The sequence below is a fragment of the Bufo gargarizans genome, chromosome 2 (genome assembly GCF_014858855.1).
Source record: "Bufo gargarizans isolate SCDJY-AF-19 chromosome 2, ASM1485885v1, whole genome shotgun sequence".
NCBI classification, from domain to species: Eukaryota; Metazoa; Chordata; class Amphibia; order Anura; family Bufonidae; genus Bufo; species Bufo gargarizans.
In genome coordinates this window covers 340,700,683-340,718,357 of record NC_058081.1, presented here as the reverse complement: position 1 = coordinate 340,718,357, position 17,675 = coordinate 340,700,683, and the positions used below count along the sequence as shown (strand labels likewise).

Sequence of the window (17,675 nt, the reverse complement as noted above, 5' to 3'; positions counted from 1 at the left end):
AGCTTGACAATGTATGAAGCGGTGCTTGGAAAGCTGCTGGTGAGCATGGCAGCTCCCTGAAACATCTGATCGGTGGGGGTCCTCCAGGAGAACCCCTTTTAAGGGTTCTGTACTACAAACTTATTCTACCATACAGCACCAAGCTGTTGAGCCACATGAATTCCTTGGGAGGAAAAAAATGTACACTTTCCAGCCAGAGTCCAGTAAATTGGTATAAGGACTCTACATAAATCAATACAAGAAAATAATTCATAAACTTTATTTATTTTTTTAAGTAGTTTGAATGCAGTTTTATTTTATTCGCTTACATAGTAGCAGCAGGGTAATTCCAGCTTTGACTTGTTAAGGGCTTGTTCACAGCTATGTTGGAAGCTCAGTTCTATTTGCAGATTTTTATCAAGACCAGAAAAAGAAGTCCTGAATGCAGGATGTGTTCATCTGGAAACTGAACAGGCTCCATTGTGGGCTGGAGAATCTTTTCAGCTCCATTTCTCTGAGTTATGTTCAAAATCCAGCACTTCTGTTCCTTTCGTTGTTCTATTCCTCTAACGGAGCAGAATGGAAATCTACAGTGGTGGTGTGAACTCCCCCTTTCTTGACTAGGACATAGCTCTACTTACCATGCAGTGCCTTTATGGTGTAGACAACATGCTGCGCTTGCTGGAACATCACAGCCCTTTCAAACAGCTGATCAGCAGGGGTGCTGAGATTCAGATACCCACAGACCTGTTATTAAGAGCTTATCCTAAAGAAGGATGATCTATATTGATTGTCGCAGTGGAAAACTCCTTTCTTCTATTCAAATTTGGAGTTCATTGCCTACAGCAAGAAGACGGGGGCAACCAACAGCCATCACACTAAAGGTGTTTTTGGTGAACCCATATATAAGATGTATGGAACTTTTTAAAACGGGTGCACAAGAAAAGGTTAAGGGCCACATTGTCAGACTGAACCAATTTCAAGGGGGTGGAAAATAAAACTTAAAGGAATTCTGTCACCAGGATTTTTGCTACAGAGATACAGTCCTGATCAAAAAAGTTTAAAACCACTTGAAAAATGGCAAAAAAATAATAAAATCCCTTTTTGAACGTGGTCAGGTTGTTGAACTGCATAAGCAGGGTCTCTCAGACCATGCCATCGCTGCTGAGGTGGGACACAGTAAGACAGTCATTTGGAATTGCTTAAATGATCCTGAGGGTTATGGAACAAAAGTCAAGTGGAAGACCCAAAAAAAATTCACCAGCACTGAGCCGGAGGATCCAATTGGCTGTCTGTCAAGACACTGGACGATCCTCGACCCAAATTAAGGCCCTTACTGGTGCTGACTGCAGCCCCATAACCATCAGACAGCATCTGAGCCTGAAGGGCTTCAAAAACAAGAAACTTCTATAAAGACCTCGTCTCCTTTAATGCCACAGAACTGCTCGTTTGGACTTTGCACGAGAGCACCAAGCATGGGACATTCAAAAGGTGGAAGAAAGTTTTCTCTGATGAGAATTTTTTTTACCTTGATGGTTTCCAACATTACTGACATGACCAGCAGATCCCACCTGAGATGTTTTCTACGCGCCACAGTGTAGGGGGAGCCATAATGGTCTGGGGTGCTTTTTCCTTCAGTGGAACAATGGAGCTTCAGGGGCGTCAAATGGCCGCTAGCTATGTCCAGATGTTGCAGAGAGCATTCCTAATGCCTCAGGGCCCTCGTCTGTGTGGTAACGACTGGGGTTTTCAACAGGACAACGGTACAGTACACAATGCCCGCAGGACAAGGGACTTCCAGGAGAATGACATCACTCTTTTGGCCCATCCTGCGTGTTCCCCTGATCTAAATCCAATTGAGAATCTTTGGGGATGGATGGCAAGGGAAGTTTACAAAAATGGACAACAGTTCCAGACAGTAGATGGCCTTCGTGCGGCCGTCTTCACCACTTGGAGAAATGTTCCCACTCACCTCATGGAAACGGTTGCATCAAGCATGCCGAACTGAATTTTGGAAGTGATAAACAATAACGGCGGAGCTACTCATTGCTGAGTTCATGTTTGGAAGTGGGATTTCAGGTTTTTTCGTTTTTTTTAGGAGGTGTGGTCCTAAACTTTTGATCAGCCTGTTTCAGTTTATTTGTTGTTTTCATTAAGGCCTCTTTCACACTTGCGTTGTCCGGATCCGTCGTGTACTCCATTTGCCGGAATTACACGCCGGATCCGGCAAGTGAACTGAAAGCATTTGAAGACGGATCTTCAAAATGCGTTCAGTGTTACTATGGCAGCCAGGACGCTATTAAAGTCCTGGTTGCCATAGTAGTAGTGGGGAGCAGTATACTTACCGTCCGTGCGGCTCCCGAGTGACGTCAGGGCGCCCCATGCACATGGATGACGTGTCCATGCAATCACGTCATCCATGCGCGTGGGGCGCCCTGACGTCACTCGGGAGCCGCACGGACGGTAAGTATACTGCTCCCCTTTACCATGGCTGCCAGGACTTTAGCGTCCTGGCAGCCATGGTAACCATTCAGAAAAAGCTAAACGTCGGATCCGGCAATGTGCCGAAACGACGCTTAGCTTAAGGACGGATACGGATTAATGCCTTTCAATGGGCATTAATTCCGGATCCGGCCTTGCGGCAAGTGTTCACAATTTTTGGCCGGAACAAAAAGCGCAGCATGCTGCAGTATTTTCTCCGGCCAAAAAACGTTCCGGTCCTGAACTGAAGACATCCTGAACGGATTTCTCTCCATTCAGAATGCATGGGGATAATCCTGATCAGGATTGTTCCGGCATAGAGCCCCGACGACAGAACTCTATGCCGGAACAAAAGAACGCAAGTGTGAAAGAGCCCTAAACAAAAAAATGTTTTGTCTCACTCCCATTTCTTCTTGTTGCATGTTGAAGCTCTACTTGGAACCTTGTTAAGATACAGCCAGGTTAAATATGATTTTTTGCCATTTTGATCAGGACTGTATTTATATGTGCCCATCAGTCTCCTTGATTTGTATAAATGGTCCCACTGTTACTGCTCTGCCTTTTATTCGTGAAAAAAGCTATTTTATAGATATGTAAATTACCTTCATAAGGAGCCCAAGGGGTTGTCCCACGATCTGTTGGAGCCCGGCCGCGCCCATCGTTCCGGAGCCTAGCACCGCCTACCAGTTAATTTATTCACTGCACTTGCCCTGACATCATTCCTTCCAAGCGCAGTGTACACAGAAGTCTGTGCCCGTGTATACTACTGGCACAGGCTTAATCCAACTGGCTCCCTGCACACACGAGATTACAGCGCTTGGAAGGAATGACGTCAGGGCAAGTGCAGTGAATAAATTAACTGGTAGGTGGTGCTGGGCTCCAACGGATCGTGGGACAACCCCTTGGGCTCCCTATCAAGGTAATTTACATATCTATATAAATCGCCTTTTTGACGAATAAAAGACAGCAGTAAGAGTGGGATCATTTAATACAAAACAAGGAGACTGATGGGCACATATGAACATCTCTGTAGGGTATCCCTGTAAAGGGGGTATTGCCAACCTAATGGGTCCGCACCCATTCCCGATATTGCGGAACGGATGCGGACGTGTGAACGAACCCTTAAGGACATGAAGATGTAAAAATGGGCTAATTGCTGAAATACAGGCTTTGTGGTCACATTTCACAATTAGTGACTGGACACAAGGCGAAGAATACATTTATTCAGGATCTCAAGCCAGACTTGTTTGGAACAAACCTTTGCACACAAAAAAGCTAATCCATCCATCCATAATGGGGGATGCATCATGTGTTGCCTGGAGGGGTCTACCAACAGCATCATAAACTGCTCCAACCAGACTGTATTCAAGTCTATAGACATATCACTTAAGCGCTGCAACCTCTTCAAACAGCTGATCGGCAGGGGTGTCCAGAGTCAGACCCCCACAAATCACCTATTGACCTATCCTGAGGATAGGCCATCAATATCAAGAACATTAACTAAAACAAAATTACTCAAACAATATGTTATATATGTGAAAATATACGTTAAGTGTTAGGCTACTTTCACACTAGCGTTGTTTGAATCCGGTGTTCAATTCAGTCACCGGAACTGCCCGCCGGATCCGGAAAAACGTGTGAAAATGGATTATCATTTGAATCTTGATCACAATGAAAAAATGCATTGGAAAAAACAGATCCGCCATTTATGGACTTTAACTTTTTTTTCCCCCACATTTTTCGGGTTTAACATGCAAAAGCCGGATCCAGTGTTAATGCAAGTCAATGGGAAAAAGGCCGGATCTGGCGTTGTCAAAGTGTTCCAGATTTTGGGACGGAAGGTAAAAATACAACATGCTATGGTTTTCTGAAAAGCCTGATCATTAAAAAAAGACTGAACTGAAGACATCCTGATGCATCTTCAACTGATTACTCTCCATTCAGAATGCATGGGGATAAAACTGATCAGTTCTTTTTCAGATTTGAGCCCCTTGGATGGAACTCAGCACCGGAAAAGAAAAACGCTAGTCATTCAGCCTTGAAAGTTGTAAATTTCTAAAATACTTCTGTGTTCCTAATGTTTCTAGATCACAGGGTGAAAAGAAGAAATGTCCATCCAGTGACTCGAATATTATATAGCGTTTTCTACTGGGCTATAATTATGTGTAGAAGAATCACACACTTAAACAAGACCAGGAGACTCCATTATTGTCCTTGTACATTTATTAGTGAACCCTCTCAATTCAGCCACAACATTAAAAAAAATAAATGATTGCACTACCAGGTCAAGCAAAACTAGCAACTTTCATTTTAAAAAAAGTACAAATCTGTTAAAAATTTCAATCAGTATACACATATATATATAATACAATATTACTAGGTAATGTTAAATGCTACAAACCAATATTATTCCAATGGAACGGAGGAAAAGAAACACACTTTGATAGCTTCAAGAACCATTTCTATATATTAGCATATTTTTTTTTTTTCAAATACATACATGGGAAATGAGGTAACCAGTAAATGTGCAAGTACCAAAAGCCAAAAATAAAAAGTTTATATATAGAGATATATCTATATGTATACACACACATATAGATATACAAATCTAACACAGAAGACACCTCCGGGACCCTGAGTAAGGGAAGCCACATCTCTGGGGTAGGGGGCCAGGAATGTTAGTGGGAGGGAAAAAAGTTGAGATCAATCAAGCCCAGTGTGAGTATGGGGTCCAGGAGGTTAGGATGATACAGTAAACAATCCACTATATCCCACCATAGGGGTGTTTAAAAGAACATATATCGAGAGATTAAAAAAGTGGCATCTATGCAGCAATCACGGACATTCTAAATCAATGGGTATTACTTAAGCAGACTGATCATGAAGTGCTAAGCTAAGTGCTTTACTAGAGCTTAACAGCACTCGAACTATAGTTGTGGGGTTCCTACTGAGATTAGTGGAAGAACCGTATGGATGCTATACAGTGGAGCAGAGGATGAAGAGACAATCCCTAATTGGCTGGAGAGGGGCTCATCGAGTTTGACACCTCCAGCAGGTAAGGGGTTTCCGAGAGATTGGCAGCAGATACTGCTGTTGTCTGCTGAGAAGTCTGAAGTGTTAATATATACAGTAAGACCTTTGGTAACTTGTGTGCTGTAAAACAAGTGCTCCATCTAGTTCCTCTGCTATAATCACGGCTACCTTCTTCCACTAGCCCCACTGTGGCAGTTTACAGAACAGGGGTTTTGTCTATTGTGGGGGGAGAGGAGAAAATAGCAGATACAATCACGCTCCAGCATATGAACAGTTTGGTTCTCCACTGTTCTCACTGCCGGCATATGGCTTGAAACCTCATGTGCTGCCGGTATGTAAGGCAAGAAGCGTCCACCACCCATAGTGTCAGTCTCATGTGGTGGACCAGGATCTCTATATGAACCTATGAAAGGACAAGCACAATGGATGGGAGATCAATGCTTTGCACGTTACATGCTAGCTGGTAAATTCAGTTGTGTCTTCCAATCCATAATTTGTGTGTGTATATATAAAAATATATAATATAACTATACATACACACACCACCAGCTGCAACTTATTTTCAGAATTGTCAACCGTGAGAACAGTGAAGTGGTTAGTGGAGAGGAAGACATCTATAGCCAAACAGTGGCTAGAGGGGGTTATGTCGCTATGTCCACACAGAGTGGGGAGAAAAGTTATTGTAGTACTACTGAAGTACTTGTGAAGGGTCTAAAACAAAAATACAAGAACACTGGTTACTAGCCCCAAAATAAAAGAGGACTGCAAAGCCACCACCACAGACATAACAGAACACTGTATTAAAGGTTATTGAGTCGACAGCCTAGAATTACAACCCCAATGTACTACAGGTTACAGCAGTGGCGATTTGCATGAGTTTATCTCTCTATAGACGTGAGGTGGATTACATTAAACGCTGTATGTAATATTAGCCATTAACATCGTATTATTATATTTCCACGCGGTATTACGCTGTAATATACTAGAGGGCCGGTATGAAGAACTAATTTACTTTTGGTCTAGGAACACCCCATCGCACACAATAATCCCTGCCCGAGTGTGACCTTTATAGGCAATGAGACATTCAAATCCCAACAAACAGTTCAGGTGCCTTCTGCTTGCGAACAAGTGCACAGCAGGAATCAGCTCAGCATGATACATGCCCCTATAATGCTTGTCCCAGTACCCCCCACCCCCCTTCACGTCACTCCACAGACGGCCAAGGGTTAGCAGATACCATATTCCAAGCTGCTCAGACATGCATATTGTGAAACATTAAGACAGACTCTTTCTGCCTGACCGTTAGAATGCGCACACAGATCAGAAATGGTTGGCTGGCTCTTGTGTTCATTGCTGTTCTATCATGCAAACTTGAACTAAAACAGATACAAATCAGTAAATTAGGCAGCCGCTCGCCCATGCGCCTCTTGCGTCACTGTCAACACAGAGATCGGGGTGGGGGAAATGCGGGTGCCAAGTGCAACACACTCACTAAAAAAACGAAAAAAAAAACAGCTTGGTGTGCAACAGAGTGAACCCTGTAAACACACACCAGCCTGCAATTGTGTGACCTGCTGCCTGACAAAATACACTGAGGAGGCATTACCAGGGCTTCTGCTACCAGACGAAACAGGGGCGAGAACACAGGCAAAGGGCCCCTGCACCTCCGGAATGGTCCACGCAACACATATGCTCAACAGGTTGCCAGCTTAAGAAGAAAAGAAAAATCTAGAAATAAAACAGACTCCAGCAAATTAGGCTTAAAAGTCATGCGAGATGGCATGTGGCCATCAGAGTGCTGGCAGACACAAATGTCTCCTGTATTCCTCCAGGGAGCAAAAGCTATGATTTTTCACTGGGTCAAGAGAATAAAATCACATCTGATGCTAAAGACCTCATCACGGCTCTGCCCTCCGGCACATTTCACAGCACGCTGCTTTCAGGCAGACTGAAATGGATGGCTGGACACAGAAAGTGGAGGCAAGATTAAAGAGTAATACAAAGCACAGACAGTAACGCCTAAAACACATTATTCTTCAACCAGAAATAGGTCTGATGGCAGCAAATGATAGGAAGGAAGCATAAATCTGGTCCAATGCATTAAAAGAAAAGAAAACTGCCCGCTAGGGCATCAGTGCAAACATATTTAAATAAGCAGCTGTGACATTCCCCTCTAAGGGACTGACAGAAGGAAATTTTTGCAAACAGGGAGCCCCTGGTAATGCCTCTAATTAATTCCCCTTTGGGGGATAGCACTGGCCACAATGACCCAGTCTTTTCCTGCTAGCCTCAGCTACTCTCAGGGGAAAGAGAGAAAGTTTCTCTCATTTGCAACCCAATTCATCTCACACACACCTCAAATCCCTCCCAATGCCCACAACGGCAATACATAATGAAGGAGCACTGTTGGGAAGTATTGGGGTGTAGAGGTACTAGGATGGAGACAGTGGAATGTGTGACTCTTTAACACCACCTCCAGATTCAAAGCCGCTGTGTCCTAGCCATAAGGACAAGTGCAGGTGGAGGGGGAAGCTGAAGCATCCGAGTCAGGCAAGGAGGCTGGTTTATTTTGTGTTGATCCCTCTGGGGTTGTGCACCGGCAGGAGGCAAGAGGGAAAATTCCTGTCCTCACTCCCCATCTCTGTGAACCTCAGAAGCATCAGCCCGGCAGATGGGACATGTGCGGTTGGACTGAAAGAGAAAACACAATCATTACTTTTGTGAACCGGGAAAAGAGGTGCAGTAGAATGTTGGCATTTTGTGACCAGTATTGCATTACATTTGTCATTTATTGAATGGAGCAGTGAACCAACGTGCTATGCCTCTCCAGTCAAGCATATGGGACTGAGATTGCAAAGCCCAACTCACGTCAGAGATAAAATAATAAAATCACCTGACAAGATCCCTTCAACATTTTAGTTTTTTTCCTCCTAGCCTTCAAGGAGCCATAACTTTTTTACTTTTCTGTTTCCATAGCCATATGAAGGCTTCTTTTTTGGGACAAGTTATATTTGACACCGATTTAATTTATCATACCATGTATTGAAACATGAAAAAAAAAAATATTTGTTGAACTCCTCTACCCACTGCAATTCTGCTATTGTTTCTTGGGTTTTAGGCTACTTTCACACTAGCGTTTTGGCTTTCCGTTTCTGAGATCCGTCATGGGCTCTCAAAAGCGGTCCAAAACGGATCAGTTTTGCCCTAATGCATTCTGAATGGAAAAACTAGATTTTTGTATAACTTACCAGTAAAATCTCTCTCGCTCTTCCTTGGGGGACACAGGAAACCTTGGGTATAGCTCAGCTCCTTAGGAGGCGTGACACTAAGTGAAAAACTGTTAAGCCCCTCCTCCAGCAGCTATACCCTCAGCCTGGAGAGAGAGAGACTACCAGTTGCGTGCCCAAGTAGTGAAACAAAGGCAAGGACCAACCATGTAAAACCAAACAAGTCAACTACCCGACAGAGGCAACTAAACCGTAACGGTAACCAAAACAATGGGTGGGTGCTGTGTCCCCCAGGAAAGAGTGAGAAAGAGATTTTACTGGTAAGTTAAACAAAAATCTTGTTTTCTCGCCCAATTCCTTGGGGGACACAGGAAACCTTGGGACGTTCAAAAGCAGTCAAAGAGGGGAGGGACTACAGCCCAAGATGAAAAACCACCAGAGGCATCAAGAAACCGCCACCTACAAGACCAAGCGGCCCAAAGCAGCATCCGCCGATGCATAAGTGTTCACCCTGTAGAACTTGGTGAAAGTGTGCAAGGAAGACCAGGTGGCCACCTTACACAATTGTTCAGCCAAAGCTCGATTCCTCTGAGCCCAAGAGGCACCAACCGCTCTGGTAGAATGAGCGGTAATACCAAAGGGCGTCTCCTTACCCTTGGCGCGGTAAGCCTCAGCAACAGCCATCTTGATGAAGCGGGCAATAACCACCCTGGACGCCGCCAACCCCTTGCGCGGACCCTCCGGAACCACAAAGAGAGAGTCTGTGTGCCGAATGGGTCCGGTGACTTCCAGGTAAATCCTCAGGGCCCTAACAACATCTAGGCGGTAAAGCTCCCATTCCCGAGGATGAGAAGGGGACGGACAAAGGGAAGGGAGGACGATGTCCTCATTGAGGTGAAAAGCGGATACCACCTACAGAAGGAAGTCAGGAACCGGGCGGAGAACAGCATTATCCTGGTGGAAAACCAAAAGGGGTTCCGTGCAAGAAAGTGTCGCCAACTCAAGACACCCGCCGAAGGGACGTGATTGCCACAAGGAAAAAGACCTTGCAGGACAAAAGGCGAAGAGAAACCTTCCGCAGGGGCTCGAAGGGGGAAGACTGGAGAGCCGCAAGCACAACATTAAGGTCCCAGGGTGGAATGGGAGAGGGATACTCCCCACATTTGCAGAACAGAGTGAGCGACTCCTTGGAGAAAGGTCTTGACAGGACCGAGAGGAGCCAGAGGACGCTGGAAGAGGATGGAAAGCGCCGAGATCTGACCCTTTAACGTACTGAGACCCAGACCAGACTGCAAGAAGTACAAGACCGTGGGTAGGGAAAACCGAAGAGGATGAACATCCAGGGCCTCGTAAAAACCCAGGTAGGCCCGCCAGGTTCGGTAATAAATCCTGGACGAGGCCGGTTTTCGTGCGCGGATCATGGTACGAACTACATTTGCAGAAAACCCCTGCCGTGTTAAAACTGCGGTCTCAATAGCCATGCCGTTAAAAACGTAGCGACCCTAAATGCTGGTGGAAGATCGGCCCTTGAGAGAGGAGGTCTTCTCTTAGGGGCGTCTGCCAGAAGCAGCATCAGGTCGGCGCACCAAGGCCGGCGAGGCCAATCCGGGGCTATCAGAATCGCAGGCGTGCCCTCCGCCGCGATTTTCCGGAGAACCCGTGGCAGAAGAGGGAGGGGCGGAAAAACATAGGAGGGAGAATTCCGTCCACGGAAGAACAAGCGCGTCAGCGCCGTACGCCCTCGGGGCCTTGGACCTGGCCAGGAAGGTGGGGAGTTTGTGAAATGAATCTGGAGGCCATGAGATCCACGTCCGGACGACCCCAACGGAGGCAAATTGACTCGAACACGTCGGGGTGCAGAGACCACTCGCCTGGGTCGATCGTCTTCCGGCTGAGGAAGTCCGCCGCCCAGTTGTCCACCCCCGGAATGTAAATGGCTGACAGGGCTGAACGATCCAGACTCTCCGGGGACTTGTCCCAGGCAGACAGAATGGCCGTCTGAAAGGCGCGGGAGTGATACTGCGCGAAGGGGATCGCTTCGAAACAGGACACCATCTGTCCTAATACCCGCATGCTGAACCGGAAGGACGGACGGCAATGGAGAAGCAGGTTCCGAACCGAATGATGAAGGAGCAGGCGCTTTGCCGGCGGAAGCCGAACCTCCGCCGCTTCTGTATCCAGAAGCATCCCCAGAAAGACAAGCTGCCTGGATGGGACAAGTGAAGACTTGGGAAGGTTGATTATCCAACCGAACCGCTGTAAGGTTTGCAGCGTGAGGTTCACGCTTGTGGACGTCAGCGAAAAGGAGGGCGCCTTGATGAGCAGATCGTCCAAGTATGGGAGTAGAAAAACGCCCCTAGAACGGAGCAAGGCCAGGACAGGGGCAAGGACCTTCGTGAACACACGAGGAGCCGTCACCAGGCCGAAGGGGAGGGCGACAAATTGGTAATGGTCGTTCCCCACCGCAAAGCGCAGGAAACACTGGTGACAGAGTGATCGGGACGTGGAGGTAAGCATCCTGGATGTCGATAGGACAGGAACTCCCCTTTTTCCAGAGAGGCCACCACTGATCTGAGGGACTCCATCCGGAACCGCTGAAGACGGAGGAAACGGTTTAACCGCTTGAGATCCAATATGGGTCTTACCGAACCTTCCTTTATGGGAACCACAAAAAGGTTTGAATAGAACCCCCTGAATCAGTCCTTTATAGGAACCAAAGCGATTACTCCTTTGTCCAGAAGGGTGTGAATATCAGCGAAGAAGTCGGCCGCACCCTGGGGATCCCCCGGGACACGGGAGCGAAAGAAGCGAAATGGGGGGAGGGATGCAAACTCTAGTTTGTACCCGGAAGATACAGACTTACGCCAGGAGGGCTGGGTCCGGAAAAAAAGGCTTCTTTCGCCTATCCTGGGTAGAATTAGAAGACGGACCGGACGCGGATCGAGGGGTGGAAGCCCTGCGGGAGGACCTAAAGCGAGAGAAACCAGGACGGCCCTGAGTGGCGCTCTTGGTCCTGGACTGGGGAAGATGGGTACTTTTCCCCCCTGTGGCTGTCATCCAGGCGGGTCCCGAATAAGTGAGAACCCGCGAAGGGAAGGACAGTAAGTGACCGTTTGGAAGTGGAATCCGCCGTCCAAACCTTTAGCCAAAGTTCTCTTCTAGCCGAAACGGCCAGGGCAGATGAACGGGCCATGAGGGCACCCGCATCAAGGGAGGCCTCACAAATGAATGTACCTGCCTGAACAATGAGTTGGGCTAAAGAACGGAGGTACCGAATGGAAACGTCTGACTCAAGTTCTTGATCCAGCTGAGAAGCCCATACCGCTTTTCCGGCCCAGGCAGAAGCAAAGACCAGCCTGAGGGCGGAACCGGCAAATATGCCCTTAGTAATGGATTCCATGCGCCGGTCCTCAGCGGTTTGAAGAGAGGAGCCGTCCGCCACAGGAATGGCCGTGCTTTTAGACAAGCGGGCCACAGGAGGGTTAACCTTAGGCGGCGACGCCCAAGTGGAAATGCAATCTGCCGGGAAGGGATAACAGATATCCAACTTCTTAGGGGGAGTAAAACGTGCATCAGGACGAGACCAGGCCTTAGAGACTACCGACGAGAAGTCGGCATGGAGGGGAAATACTGCGGACGCCTGCTTGGGGCTGAAAAATGACACACCGGCCTTGTCAGAGCTGGGAGGATAATCGTGAATTTTAAAGGTGTCACGAATGTTGGTAATAAGATGGCCCACAGCCGAGGCCAGCTTGGACGGTAAGGCCGAGTCCATATTCCAATCCGAATCCACTAATTCTCCCTCTGAGGGCATATCCTGTGAGGAGGAGGGACCTGACTTGGACCGTACCCTTGGGGGTGACAGGGAAGCATCCGAAGATGACACGTACTCCGCCCTGAACCGCTTCTGGGGGTGTCGGGCCCTGGAGGAGTCGTTGGGAGCGAGGGACTCAGACAGGTCGGCTGGGGTAGCGGACCTGGAGGGTACAGCGGGGGGGTGCATCCGGCTGCATGGTAGGCAGTGCATCCGCAAGGCGGCTCACAACATTAGTGAGGCTGTCCACGGCCTGGGAAAGGGATTTAGCCCATTCAGAAGGATCCAAGAGGCAGACCCTGTATTGGGACCTGGCATGCAGGGCAATTACAGGTATGGTACCAGGGTCCAGAGGCCCCTGAGGGATCGGACATGTTGGCTAGAAGGTATGGAAAAAACCGTCCAGGCTAGGGGCTGCAGCACTAGGAAGGGTGTCTCAGAGCTGGAGCAGACAGCAGTTGCAGGCACCGGAGCCTAACATTGATCCGTCCTCAGACAAGAGCGGCAGCAGAGCTTGCCAGGCACGTAGGGTGAAAAATATAAGGGGTGCCTGTTCTGAGTGCTGCATATCGGGCCGATAGATTAGAGATTGAGATAGAGAGAGAAAGATGGTGGGGAGCAGGAGCAGGGCTGGAACAGCCACTCTCACCATCCTGAAGTCTTCACCCTCTGTCCATTCCAGCAGGGTCACCCCTTCAGCCACTGGCACCGAAGTGGCAGGAAGCTGGAGAGGGGCTTGGCGTGTGGGCGACCCTTGCGCTGGCGGGATGCAGGGGAGCTGGGCTGCCCTGGTCCTCCTTTTCTTCAGTGGGGGAGGCAGCAGTGCGGATAGACGGCACTGGCACAGCTTGACCCTGGGAGAAACAGAGAGGTCCAGGCGTCTCTGTTGTCCCTGTGAGAACAGAAAAAATAAAATAACATAGTAAAAACTAAAAGCAATGACAGCTCTGCAGAGCAGAGAGTGTCTTGCCTCCTTGACACTAAGCAAAAAACTGGTAGTCTCTCTCTAGGCTGAGGGTATAGCTGCTGGAGGAGGGGCTTAACAGTTTTTCACTTAGTGTCACGCCTCCTAAGGAGCTGAGCTATATCCAAGGTTTCCTGTGTCCCCCAAGGAATTGGGCGAGAAAGGATCTGCTCGGAATTCAGTTTGCCTCCGTTCAGTCCCCATTCCTCTCTGGAGGCGGACAACAAAACGCTGCCTGCAGTGGTTTTCTGTGCACGATAATACAGCCGGATCTGTTCATGACGGATGCATGCGGTTGTATCGTGGTAACGGAAACGGTTTTTGAAGATCCGCAAAAACCGCTAATATGAAAGTAGCCTTACCTGGTTAAAGCAGCACTCCCACAATTTTTTTCACTCTTACCTGTGTAATGTACATGATGTAAACTGTAGTGCAGGTAATCTTATCATTGACTGTACTTTAAGTTACAACCTCCCTTCTGATCCTCAGCTGTGTCATGTGACCAACTGACTCTCCAAAACACAGCATCTAATGTAGGGACAGGAGGCCAGTTTCTCTATGTATTCCTATGGAAGCCTCAATGTCAGTCTCATAGGAAAGAATAGAGAAGCAACTGATTTCCTGTCCTGTGTCAATTGGAGGTCATAGTGTAGGTCACAAAACACAGCTGAGGTTCAGAAGGGAGGTTATAACTCACAAATACAGTCACTGGCAAGATGATTATTCACTACTGTTTACACCATGTACCTTTCTAACAGGTTGCAGAATAAACATTTTTGTGGGAGTTTCTCTTTAATGCAACTAAAAAAAGACATAAGTCCATCAAGTTCAACCAAGGGATGGGTGGTATGTGAATTTTAGAAAAAGGGAGGGAGTCCCAGACTTAGACATTTTCATAAGCATCAGTGTTAGATGAATTCTTAGAATTAAATAAGCCTTTTTTAACCACTTCCCGACATATGACGTTCTAGTACATCATGGTGGCAGGTGCGTTCCCACATTTTGACGTACTATTACGTCATGTACAACCCGATGCCGGCGGATTAACCCCTTCTATACCGCGATCAGCGTTGCCCGCGGCATAGAGGGGATTTGCAGCGTGTGAGGGAGCCCATCAAATCCCCACGCTGCTGTAGAGGGGACCCGATGGGTGAGAAGGCAGCCTCTGCACGGCATCAATGCCTTGCACGGCATCGGGAACTGCCTTCTATGGGTGTCCAGGAGATCCAGCCTCAGGCTTGGTCTGCTAGGAAACCTGTTACTGTATTACTCAGTGTAATGCACTAACAGGCAATGCATTACAATACAGATTTATTGTAATGCATTGCAGAGGGGATCAGACCCCCAAAAGTAAAATCCCAAAGTGGGACAGAAATAAAGTAAAAAAATAAAATAACTCCCCTTTCCACTGATTTTTTATAATAAAATAGAAAGAAAATAAGAAAACACACACACATTAAGTTTTGCCGCGTCCGTAACGACCGGCTCTATAAATATATCACATGATCCACCCCGTCCGATAAAAACAGTAAAAAATAAAATAAAAACTGTTAAAAGCCATTTTTGTCACCTTACATCACAAAAAGTGCAACACCAAGCAACCAAAAAGGTGTATGCCCCCCAAAATAGTACCAATCAAACCGCCATCTTATCCCACAAGAAATGAGCCCCTACTTAAGACAATCAATCCAAAAATAAATATAAATAATACGTCTCTTAGACTATGGAGACATTTTTTTTGTTTCAAAAATGCTATTGTGTAAAACTTAAATAAGAAAAAGTATACATATTAGGTATTGCCACGTCCATAACTTCCTGCTCTATAAAAATATATTTTTTGTCACCTTGCCTCAGTGTAATAATGAATCAAAAAGTCATATGTACAAAACGAGCCCCTGCACAAGACAATTGGCAGAAAAAAAATATATATAGCGTTCAGAAAATGGAGACACAAAAATTATGTAAAAGTGAAACAAACATAGAAAGTAGACATATTGGATATCACCGCGTTCGTAACAACCTGTTCTATAAAAATAGTGCATGATCTAACCTGTCAGATGAATGTTGTAAAAATAATAAAAACAGTGCCAAAACAGCAATTTTTTGGTTGCTTTGCCTCACAAAAAACTTTATAGAGTGATTAAAAATCATATGTACCCAAAAATAGTACCAATAAAACTGTCACCTTATCCCCTACTTTCCAAAATGGGGTCACTTTTGGGAATTTCTACTGTAAGGGTGCATGAGGAGGGCTTCAAATGGGACATATGGTCTAAAAACCAGTCCAGCAAAAACCACGCGGCAGTCCTTTCCTTCTGCGCCCTTACATCGGTTTATGACCATGTGTGTGGGGTGTTTCTGTAAACCTCAGAATCAGGGTAATAAATGTGGAAGTTTTGTTTGGCTGTTAACCCTCGATGTGTTAAAGAAAAAAATGGCTTAAAATGGAAAATCTGCCAAAAAAGTGAAATTTTATCTCCATTTTCCTTTAATTCTTGTGGAACACCAGTGTTAAAGTTTGTAAAATCAGAGTAACTTGAGGGATGTAGTTTTTACAACGGAGTCATTTATGGAGGAGGTTTCTATTATGTAAGCCCCACAAAGTGACTTCAGCCCTGAACTGGTCCTTAAAAAGTGAGTTTTGGAAATTTTCGTAACATTTTTAAGAATTGCTTCTAAAATTCCAAGCCTTCTAACGTCCCCAAAAAATAAAATGAAATTCACAAAATGATGCAAACAAAGTAGACATATGGGGAATTTTAAGTAATGATTATTTTATGAGGTATCACTTTCTGTTTTAAAAGCAGAGAAATTGAAATTTAGAAAATTGCAATTTTTACATTTTTGGTCAATTTGGGATTTTTTCATAAATAAAAGGTGAAATATATTGACTCAAATTTATGACTGTCAAGAATTACAATGTGTCACGAGAAAATCTCTGAATGGCTTGGATAAATAGAAGCGTTTCAAAGTTATTACCACATAAAGTGACATGTCAGATTTGCAAAAAATGGCCTGGGCAAGAAGGTGAAAACTGGCCCGGGGCAGAAGGGGTTAAAACTGTCCACCGATGCTCTCTCTTGCCCTGTGTTGTATAGCAGATGCATTTTTTTTACACTGCTAGGCAGAGGCTTCCACCTAGCAGTGTTCCCGGTGATGTCCCTGACACTAATGGGCAGGCTTTAGTGCTGCCCTAGCTGGATCTAATGAAAAAGCCCTTGCCCTGTGCTGACATCGAAGCATGAAATGCTCACCTCAGATGGGCCGAGTGGGGGAAGAAGGGGTTATGTTGGCATTCAGCTCTGAACCCGGATAACCTCTTTATTCATGTTTCCCCCTTAGGCCTCCTGCACCAGAAAATGACCTATTGTTTAAAATTACCTTTTAATTTAAAACTCTTTTTTTTTTAGGAGTTTTGGCAAGTTAATGTTTACATTTTTCATGTCACTAACTGTATTTAAAAAAAATAAAAAAATAAATAAATAGAGCACAGAATTCCAGTATTTTTTTTAACAGCAGTGCTCCAGACTAAAAAAAATATCAAGGAGCCATTGGCTCCTAACCTGAAAAATTTAGGAGCCAAATGAAATTTTTAGTCGCCAAATTTAAAATACATAATATAGCTGGGATGCTTAGGAGCATGGGGTTTTCTCAGCTACAGCCCATGCAGTTTAAGGAGTTGTACACTCATTTCCATGACCTGTCAGACTAGCCAGATTCGCGTTGGTAATCCCTAGGTGCTGGGTGCCGGCTCATTCGCTTCCCGGCCTCCGCAGCTTGTCTTGGGTTTCTCCATGAAAACGTTTGGCTGCAGTGGCATCAAGACAATCTCTGGCCACAGTGGAGATCATGACCATTTAACATAATGCACGGGAAGCAGTGGTCAGTCATTGGCTGGAACGCCATCAAACAGGAGGTTTTCATGAAGGGACTCAAGACAAGCAACAAAGGCTGGGGAGCAAACGAGCCGGGACCCCGCACTGGGCATCAGGAAAGTATGATCACCAACAAAGGTCCTGCCAGTCTCAGAGGTCCAGAAATTAGTGTATCCAAACCCTTTAAGGAGTAATTTTTATATTTTTCTTTAAGGGGTTTCAAACCAGTATTATTCTATATGCGACACAGAATGGGTTCAAATAAACTATCCCCACTGCACTCCTTAAAAGACAATCACTTG

General features: G+C 46.0%; 1 protein-coding gene across 6 annotated transcripts in view; it reads right to left on the bottom strand.

Annotated features, from left to right (window-relative positions):
- Nucleotides 1–4,665: 4,665 nt before the first annotated feature.
- RNF44 (ring finger protein 44) overlaps nucleotides 4,666–17,675 on the bottom strand; it is a 71,089-nt gene continuing 58,079 nt past the window's right edge. For all 6 annotated transcript variants that reach the window (XM_044280607.1, XM_044280610.1, XM_044280605.1 and 3 more), the window contains one exon: nucleotides 4,666–8,184. In XM_044280607.1, coding sequence (XP_044136542.1) covers nucleotides 8,122–8,184 — 63 coding nt within the window. In that variant the 3' untranslated portion in view covers nucleotides 4,666–8,121. The remainder of the gene's footprint in view (nucleotides 8,185–17,675) is intronic.